Source organism: Gopherus evgoodei, unplaced genomic scaffold, assembly GCF_007399415.2.
Source record: "Gopherus evgoodei ecotype Sinaloan lineage unplaced genomic scaffold, rGopEvg1_v1.p scaffold_31_arrow_ctg1, whole genome shotgun sequence".
In the NCBI taxonomy this organism is placed as follows: Eukaryota; Metazoa; Chordata; order Testudines; family Testudinidae; genus Gopherus; species Gopherus evgoodei.
The window spans coordinates 3,532,143-3,541,908 of NW_022059983.1; the positions used below are offsets into that span (position 1 = coordinate 3,532,143).

General features: G+C 53.5%; 1 protein-coding gene across 1 annotated transcript; it reads right to left on the reverse strand.

The window, feature by feature from the left end:
• Positions 1-5,305: 5,305 nt before the first annotated feature.
• LOC115640531 (sulfotransferase 2B1-like) lies at positions 5,306-7,737 on the reverse strand. The gene is made up of 6 exons (XM_030543369.1): positions 7,602-7,737; positions 6,745-6,953; positions 6,356-6,482; positions 5,948-6,042; positions 5,601-5,781; positions 5,306-5,415 (listed from the first exon to the last, which is right to left on the reverse strand). Exons 1-6 carry the CDS (start codon positions 7,735-7,737, stop codon positions 5,306-5,308), a joined length of 858 nt encoding a protein of 285 aa, XP_030399229.1.
• Between the last annotated feature and the right edge of the window lie 2,029 nt (positions 7,738-9,766).

A 9,766-nucleotide genomic window follows, 5' to 3' on the forward strand; every position in this document is an offset into this window, starting at 1 on the left:
CAATCAGGTTCTTAAAAAGAAGGCTTTTAATTAAAGAAAGAAAGATAAAAATCCTCTCTGTAGAATCAGGATGGAAAATAACTTTTACAGGGTAATCAGATTCATAGAGCCCAGAGGAACCCCCTCTAGCCTTAGGTTCAAAGTTACAGCAAACAGAGGTAAACTCTTTAGCAAAAGGAGTGTTTACAAGTTGAGAAAACAAAGATAAAGCTAACACGCCTTGCCTGGCTGTTACTTACAAGTTTGAAATATGAGAAACTGATTCAAAAAGATTTGGAGAGCATGGATTGATGTCTGGTCCCTCTTAGTCCCAAGAGTGAACAACCCCCAAAACAAAGAGCACAAACAAAGCCTTATCCCCACCAAGATTTGAAAGTATCTTTCATAGATTCATAGACTCTAGGACTGGAAGGGACCTCGAGAGGTCATCGAGTCCAGTCCCCTGCACTCATGGAAGAACCAAATACTGGCAGCCCGCTACTGCTCTGGGGTTCCTGCTGCTGGCCTCTTGCCAGCCGGGGTCCCACTCAGCACCAGCTGCCGGCCTGGGGGAAGAAACCCCAGGCTGGCGGCAGGCTGAGACCCCAGCTGGCAGAAGCCGGTGGTGGAAACCCCAGAGCTCTGACGGTCAGCCCGCTGCTGCTCTGGGGTTCTGGCTGCTGGCCCCTTGCCAGCCGGGGTCCCTGCAGCCCCACTCACCTTGCTTCCAGTTGGAGTTCCAGCTCAGGCCCCCTGCCAGACAGGGTCCAGGCTTCCGGCCCTACTCAGCCCTACCAGCCATCCGCTCCACTCACCTCAGCGGCCGATCTGGGGTTCCAGCCGCTGACCTCCTGCCAGCTGGTTATTAACTTATAACTCAGAAGCCTGTGTGCAGCTTAAGTATCTAAAGAGGTGCCACCAGACACTGGAAAACTCAGAAAGGAAAACAGCATGGGCAAGGATCGCACTAAACTAAATTAAAATGCAGATCTTATTAATTTTAAATAAAGCTTCTGAAATATTTTGAAAAACTTGTTTACTTTACATATAATAGTAGTTTGATTACATAGTATAGACTTATAGAGAGACCTTCTAAAAAAAGTTCAAATGTATTACCAGCACTCAAAGCCTTAAATTAGAGCGTATACATGAAGACTCAGCACACCACTGCTGAAAGGTTGCTGACCCCTGCCTATAGTTTGCAGCTAAGCCTAAGAAGGATTGGACCTGTTTCTTTGACTTTGGGACAGGCCACTTTTGGATAGCATCCACTTTGGCCTGTAGGGGGTTGATAGTCCCTTGACCCACCTGGTGTCCAAGGTAAGTCACTCTGTTTAGGCCTATTTGACATTTTTATCCTTAACAGTTAGTCCTGCCTGCCTGATGCGCTGGAAGACTGTTTCCAGGTGCTCCAGGTGTTCTGCCCATGAATCAGAAAAAATGGCCACATCGAGGTAGGCAACTGCAGATTCTCCCAGTCCTGCTAGGAGACCATCGACAAGTCTTTGGAAGGTGGCGGGTGCATTTCACAGCCCGAAAAGAAGCACATTAAATTCATACACTCCTGCATGGGTGATGAAGGCTGACCTTTCCTTGGTGGGTTTATCTAGCAGTATCTGCCAGTACCTCTTGGTTAAGTCTAATGTAGAGATGAATTGGGCACGTCCCAGTTTCTCCAATAGCTCATCTGTGCGTGGCACTGGATAGTTGTCAGGATGAGTTACAGCATTTAGCTTATGGTAGTTCATGCAAAAGCGTATTTCCCCATCTGGTTTTGGAACTAGAACCACTGGAGATGCCCGTGCACTGTTAGAGGGGCAGATTATACCCATCTGTAGCATGTCCTGGATCTCCTGTTCTATAGCAGCTTGGGCATGAGGAGACACCCGGTAGGGTGAGGTTCTAACTGGGTGAGCATTACGTGTGTCAATGGAGTGGTATGCCCATTCAATCCGTCCTGGGGTGGCTGAAAACATTGGCATGAAGCTAGTGCGCAGCTCCTTGATCTGCTGTCTCTGTAGACATTCAAAGATCGTGGAGAGGTTCACCTCTTCCACGGCACCGTCACTCTTTCCTTCAAAGTAGACACCTTCAGGCCACTCAGCATCATCTGCTCCCTGGGCTGTAAACTGGAAAACCTTTAATTCTCTGGAATAAGGGCTTAAGAGAATTAACATAGTATACCTTAGGCTTTATTTTGGAGGCGGGGAATGCTATGAGATAGTTAACAGCTCCTAGGCGCTCCTGGACCGTGAATGGCCCTTCCCACGATGCTTCCATTTTATGGGCCTGGAGTGCCTTTAAAACTATGACTTGGTTTCCTACTTTGAAGGACTGTTCTCTGGAATGTTTATCATGCCAGGCCTTTTGCTCTTCCTAAACCTCTATTAGGTTTTCTCTAGCAAGGGCTAAAGAGTCTCAGAGGGTGTTTTGTAGGTTGCTTACAAAGCCCAGAATGTTAGTCCCTGGAGAAGGCGTAGAACCCTCCCATTGCTGCTTCACCAACTGTAATGGCCCCTTAACCTCGTGACCATACACAAGTTCAAATGGTGAAAATCCTAAACTGGGATGTGGTACAGCCCTGTAGGCAAAAAGCAACTGCTGCAACACTAGGTCCCAATCATTGGAGTGCTCATTTACGAATCATGGCCCCCAAATTTCCTTTAAACTTCTCCACCAGGCCATTGGTTTGATGGTGGTAAGGGATGGCCACCACGTGTTTCACCCCTATGAGCTTCCCACGGGTTTTTCATGGTCCCTGCCAAGAAACTAGTTTCTGAATCCATAAGGATGTCGGAGGGCCAACCTACCCTGGCAAAAATATCTGTTAGTGCCTGGCACACACTTTTAGCCCTGGTGTTGCTTAGAGCTACTGCTTCTGGCCATTGAGTAGCAAAATCCTTGAAAATCAGTATGTACTGCTTTCCTCTGGTGGTTTTCTTTGGGAAAAGACCCAGAATATCCACAGCTACTCGCTGAAATGGGACCTCAATTATGGGGAGTGGCTGGAGAGGGGCTTTGACCTGGTCTTGGGGTTTTCCCACTCTTTGGCACATCTCACAAGACCAGACATAATTAGAAATGTCCTTGCCCATTCCCTCCCAGTGGAAAGACTTTCCCAAACAGTCTTTGGTTTGGTTCACCTCAGAATGGCCACTGGGATGATCATGGGCTAAGCTCACGAGCTTTACCCGGTACTTAGCTGGAACCAGAGGTGAAAGTAAGCCGGTACAGTATGGTTGGGTACGGTACAGCGTACTGGCAAGAGCCAGTACACCGTGCTGGACCACACTGGTTTCCGCGGCGGGGATTTAAAGGGCCCAGAGCCCTTTAAATCCCTACCCGGCTCCGGCAGCTGGGTGTGGCCAGGATTTAAAAGGCTCGAGGCTCCCTGCAGCGACAGGGCCCCGGGCCCTTTAAATCTCAGCCCCAGCCCAGCAAAGCTCGGGGTTCCCCATGGTGGTTGGACCCCCAGACCCTTTAATTTGCCCGAGCCCCAGGGTGGCTCCCAGCCACCTCTTCAGCTGGGAGCCCCTGGTTGATTTAAAGGCCCTGGGGCTCCCAGCCACAGCCAGTGCCTTTAAATCTTGAGAGGCCATGCCTCTTCCGCTTGAGGCCATGCCCCTCTCAGGACTCCAGCAGTACCGGTAAATCCTGTAAGTTACTTTCACCCCTGGCTGGAACTACTAACTGTCTTTGAGGGTGCCAGTCTTCCTGGTGTCCACCAGGAAGAGTCTGAGCCCCAAACTGACTGTATATTGTTGCTCAGCCTTGCAGCAGGCAGCCTGAGCTCCTAATTAACTGTGTGTTGGTGCCCGCCCGAACCAAGGGCCAGGCCCGTTGACTGTGCCCCTGCCCGGTCCTATCCACAGGGACCGACTACCCGCGCGGTGGGTGACAGTCCTGAGAACCGAGACCCGCAGATGACAAGTTGAGGCCGGTGTGGCTCCCCTCCTCATCCGGGAGGGTCGAGCCCCAGCGAGTCTCGCTTGCACTGCCTAGCCCTTACTAACTCTAGTTCATGCTTCATCTCTTTCCTTCTGCTCCATAGCTCTCCAGTGGGCAGCCTCCTCCCTCTCCCTCAGTCTTGTGTTCATTTTCTCGCTCTGTAGCTTCCAGTCTGGCCAGCTCTAGTTTATTAGTGGCATCACTGCTACTTATTTTCCTGCTTTCTTTTGCTGGGTCACACCCCCTCTGCAGTTCACTGAGACTGGGATGCACCCAGCTCAGGGCTGCTTAGTTAAAACTCACTATACCAGAGAGGTAGAGAAAAAAAAAAAAACCAAAAAACCCCACAATTCAGCTTGTAAATTCCTTTTGCCAGCTGCTTGCTCACAGCTTGAAACCTTCTCTTAACAAAAACCCTCGTTAAAAAACTTGACATCTCTGCCTTCAGCTCTGCTTTCTAAGCAGCTAAAAAGAAAAAAAAAATCATATGACTTTTGGTTTAAAATGATCCCACTGCTCTGACACCATGTCAAGGTTCCTTCCCCGCCTCTGAACTTTAGGGAACAGATGTGGGGACCTGCATGATAAGCCCTAAGCTTAATTACCAGCTTAGATCTGGTTGCTGCCACCACCCAAATTGGTAATCAGTCATTTGGGAAACTCTGTCTACCTCCCCCCCAGAATATAACCCTTCCCTGGGTAGCCTTGAGAGACTCCACCAATTCCCTTGGGAATACCAATCCAAATCCTTGGATCTTAAAACAAGAAGAAGAAAAAAAGTCAGGTTCTTATAAAGAAGGCTTTAGTTAAAGAAAGGTAAAAATCATCTCTCTAGAAATCAGGATGGAAAATAACTTTACAGGGAAATCAGATTCATAGAGCCCAGAAGAACCCCCTCTAGCCTTAGGTTCAAAGTTACAGCAAACAGAGATAAACTCTGTAGCAAAAGGAGCGTTTACAAATTGAGAAAATAAAGATAAAACTAACACGCCTTGCCTGGCTGTTACTTACAAGTTTGAAATATGAGAGACAGGTTCAGAAAGATTTGGAGAGCATTGGTCCCAAGAGTGAACAACCCCCAAAACAAGGAGCACACAAACAAAGCCTTCTCCCCACCAAGATTTGAAAGTATCTTGTCCCCTTATTGATCCTTTGGGTCAAGTGTCAGCCAGGTTACCTGAGCTTCTTAACCCTTTACAGGTAAAAGGATTTTGGTGTCTCTGGCCAGTTGGGATTTTATAGTATTGTACACAAGAGGGCTGTTACCTTTCCCTTTATAGCTATGACAGGGTATCTCCCAGGGCACAGTAAGAGCAGCAGCACATGGGTGGCACAGGACCGATATATTGCGGGTGCAGATATGGCAGGTGTGAGGCCATCAGTCCCAGGGGAAGGTCATGCCCAGACCCTGCATCCGCTTCTGATAAATGGTGTCGAATCGCTGGCTCTGTGCCTCCGAGAGATGGTTCCTCCAGTCACCGCAGATCCCTGCAAACCACAGGGAACATAGTCTAGGGTGCTCCTCACTCCCAACCCACAGCCCCTGCAAGCTCTACCCACACCCCTCATGCCTGACCTAAAGCCCCCTACTTTCCTGGCCCTGCCTCATGCAGCTCTGCTTGTGCCCCTCAGCCCCAAATTACAGCCCCCTGCTAGCCCAGGCCTGGATTCACCTTTCCTCAGAAGCTCCCCCTTCTGGTGGTCCATGTACTCGGCCGGCATCTGGGAGAAGTTGGACATTTTGTTCCCCTTCATGCTCTGGAAGGAGGCGTTCTCCACCACCGCGGCCACTTGCTCCTCACTCAGCTCCTTCCCCAGGAAGTGGCAGATTCTCCGCACGCTGCCCCACGGGTCCTGGAGAGACACTCACTGCCATGAAGGGTGGGATCTGGGGTTCCTCAGTTTCCTCACCGGGTCCAGACAAACTGATACCTCTGAGGGCCCTGGCCACAAGCTACGTCGGCTGCCTGGGGTGGGGTTAAGTGTGAGCGTGGCCCCCAGGAGGCGGGATTATCCCTACCTGCTGCAGCTCCTCGTACGTGATAGAGAAGAAGTTCTCGTTGTCCTTCAGCCCCATCCAGCCGGTGACGTGGTCGAACCAGGAGCCGTAGGGCACTGTGCAGGGGAGAGCACCATGGTGACCCCAGAGCTGGCACCACCTGGCCCCTCCACCCTGGTCTGCTGGGGACTGCAGGGGCCTGGGACACCTAGGTTCTATCCTGGTACTGGGAGGAGAGGTGGGGTTGGAGGTCAGCAGCGTTTGCAGACCCCTGGTTGTGCTGCAGCTGTTCGGGGAGGCGGGCTCTGAGCTGTGCCCTGGGCAAAGGGCTGCTCAGAGCTGGCTGGGGATGCACAATACTCGAAGCAATTGTGACTTGTTTGGAACCCAGGCATCCAGCGCCAGAGTGGCCCCCCGAGTGCTGCTCACCGTTCCCGCTCAGGAAGTCCTCGAGGAAGGAGTCCAGTGAGCCAGGGTCCTTGAAGAGGTGCAGCAGCTTGGAGAAGTGGTACAGCGAGACCAGGATGTCCTTGGGGCAGCGCAGGGTGTAGATGATCTGGGGGGAGGAGGGGAGGTCACCACGAATCAGGAGAGGGGGATGCCAAGTGAACCCAGCAATTAGCCACCCACCCTGAGCCGTCACCTCCCCACCCTCTGCATGGAGAAGGATTCGCCGTACCCTGCTGCCTGTTCTTTCATGCACCCACATTGCTGTAACTCACACCCAGCAGCACCCCTGGATTCACCCCACTCCCAATGCACAGTCCTGTCAGTGCCCCTCAATCCCAACTCGCAGCCCCTGCTCTCCCGCCTCTCACCTTGGCCTTGGAGCGCTGCAGGGACTTGGGGAAGAGCTGGATGGGGAGGTGGGAGCAGAGCAGCCGGGGCTGGGGGTATTTCAGGGCAGCCTCCAGCCCTGTCTGGAGCTCCACCCAGGGTGCCCGGTCCCAGTTCACCACGCTGCGCACCCAGCCGGGGTCCCCATCAGAACGGATCAGACTCAGAATCTCCAGCATCCAGTTAGTGCCTAGGGATGAAAGGGTTAATGGGCCTGAAATAATCCCTCCACTCACCAGGTCCTCCTCCACTCCCAGAGCCAGGGAGAGAACCCAGAGTCCTGGCCCCCAGCCCTTCTGCTTTAACCCACCGGACTCCCCTTCCCAGATCTGGGGATCGGACCCAGCAGTGCTGGTTCCCAGCCCCCACACCACATTGACTGAGATGCTAAAATCAACTCTTGTTTTCATAGAATCTCAGGGTTGGAAGGGACCTCAGGAGGTATCTAGTCCAACCCCCTGCTCAAAGCAGGAGCTATTCCCAACTAAATCATCCCAGCCAGGGCTTTGTCAAGCCTGACCTTAAAAACCCCTGTGCCAGAGGTCTCCTGACCCTGCCAGTGGCTCTGGAGAAAGCCTGTGGTTATAGTGTGTCTGCAGCGAGCCAGCTTAGCACCAGGTGGGCAAGTTGGACCCCCAGGGAGCAGCCTGCTTTGTCTCACTCTGGGCTGGGGTCGTGAGCCAGGGCTCTGACACCTAGGAAATCAGGTCGTGTGATGTTGCAACCTTCCAGCTTTGGTGTTTCCATCTAATGTCAGGATGATGATATCACACACACACACACACACACACACACACACACACACACACACACACACACACACACACACCCCTCTTACCTGACTTGGGGTAGGTGATGTTGAAGACATCGTCATTCTGCACCTGGAATTCATTCTCCACATAGCTCAATGCCTCAAGGGAGTAATCCAGGCGTGGGAACAGTATCCCCTTGTAGGTGAAGTACTTATCTGCCATGGCAAGGCTGGGACAGAGACAGACCTCCCAGCGTCAGTGCTATCCTCTGTGTGAAACTAGGGGACATTGTGCTGCAGGAGGCAGGGCGGGGGGCTCAGTAAGGGCACTGTGGTGCAAGGAGGGGGCGGAAGCTCAGCAGGGGGCACCATGCTCCAGGGAGCAGGGTGAGGCTGTTACTTGGCTGTCCCACCCCAGAGCCAGCTGCATCTCAGCACTGGTTGAGCCAATTCCTTGGCGTGTTCCCAGAATGACTCTAGGGCCTGTGCTGGTGGCTGCAGCTGGGAGAACAGCCCTGTGCCTGTGGTGGGAGCCCGTTCTTAGGCTGTGTAATAGGCCCAGGCACTCTGCTCTCCTCGTGTCCTCCCCAGCTAGGCTTGGACCCAGGCAGTGCTGGTGCCATTCAGCCTTTGAAGGCCCTGTTGGGCACGCCCTGGCTAGCAGTGACCTTTGGACCTGGGAAGAGCTGGTGCATTTAATCCCCCAGGGCCTGTCATCTGGGGTGGCTCCCTGTCCCAGGCAGGTCCCTGTGCCCCTTCCCAGCTGTGTCGGGTGCCCAGGGTCTGGTGTGGAAGTGGAGGGGGCAGGTGTGTGGCAGATCCTGTCATTCCCTCCCATGGAGGGGTTGCTTTCATGGCAGCACATCATTGGCCCACCTGAGTCACCCCCCATCCCTGCTCCACATCAGCCCCTCCATGGGGAACTGGGAGTTCAGGCTCCATGGCCCATTCAGCATCTCCCCGGGGGCGCTGATTAGTGCCTGTTGTGGGTCTGCAGATGTCTCCACTCTGGGGATACTGTGAATCCCTGCACTGTCTCTGCCTGAGCCTGCCAGGCCCTGTCCTGGGACCAGATCCCAGCTGGCTGGCACCCTCTGGAGGAGAAAGGCCCCATGTCCCATTCCCCAGCCCATCAAACCAGCCAGACCCTGCCCTGCGGCTGGATCAGAGCTGGGGCATCCTGAGGGAACACACCCTTGGGTGGGGAAAAAGGGTCAGGCTGGGGACCCTGTACCTGTGTGGATAGGGCAGGAGCAGGGAGGGGATTTAAGAAGGGCCCTGCTGGGTCAGCCCAGGGTCCATCCAACCTGGGATCCTGTCTGACAATGCTCCCCAAGCTGCAGTCACAGTGTGATCCTGCCAGCTTCTGCTGGTGAGAGATTTAGGGACCCCAGAGCAAGGTCCTGTCCTTCAGGCGGTCACCTTGTGTGCCCTTGAACCTGTTACAACAGCCCAGCCAGCGAGGGGCACAGGTTGGCAGTGGGCCGGGCGAAGGGGGGCAATTCCTTAGCTTTGTCGGGCAACCCCTGGTCCTTGTGTTCCGTGTCCCTAGTCACGGTCTCCACCCCAGGCAGGCGTCAGAGACATCTGTCATCCCCGCACAGCCATCTCTCCTCCAAGCTGAGCCACCCCAGGCTAGAACCTCCCCTCCGACAGAAGCTCTGCCACCCCCTCAGCATTTTTGTTCCTCTTTCTGCCCCTTTTGCAGCCCCCTGTACCCGCTCTGAGACAGGGCAGCCAGCGCTACACAGTGTTCCCGGTGGGGGCGCATCTGGAGCCGAATTAAGCAATTTGCTGTCTTAGCTCCTAGCCCTCTCATTCTGCAGTGCTGCCAATTCCTAGCTGGGCTCCTTCCTTCCCAGCTCCCGGGGGTCCCTCTGGGCCAGGCCAGGGAAACATCAATCTATCAGTTTGTTCCAACCCTCCACCCCCGCCCCCCTTAGTCAGCTAGTCCCCCCAACTGGCCACCAGGCTTTCTGCTCCTCAGGGACTGAACCAGCCTGCTGGGTTTTGAGTCGTTAAAAGAACTGCTTCTCCCCGTGCTTCTCACCCAGCCACCACAGTCCACTTTTCCCTTCCTCCACCCTACTAAGCTCTGACATCCAGATTTGAGTGGATTCTTGTACCCCACCCAACCTCACTGCAGTCACAGGCCAATCCCCTTCTTGCTGCCCTGCTGTAGCAGGCAAGTCTCACCAGTTCAGCACAGCAGCACCTCTTGCTGGTTATCCTGGGAATTAGCTCAGTTTCAG

Coding starts and splice junctions, on each gene's coding strand:
- LOC115640531 (XM_030543369.1), bottom strand. CDS start 7,737: ATGGCAGATAAGTACTTCACCTACAAGGGGATACTGTTCCCACGCCTG. Junction 6,483..6,744: donor TGCAGCGCTCCAAGGCCAAG/GTGAGAGGCGGG, acceptor TCCTCCCCCCAG/ATCATCTACACCCTGCGCTG. Junction 5,782..5,947: donor CGTACGAGGAGCTGCAGCAG/GTAGGGATAATC, acceptor GTGTCTCTCCAG/GACCCGTGGGGCAGCGTGCG.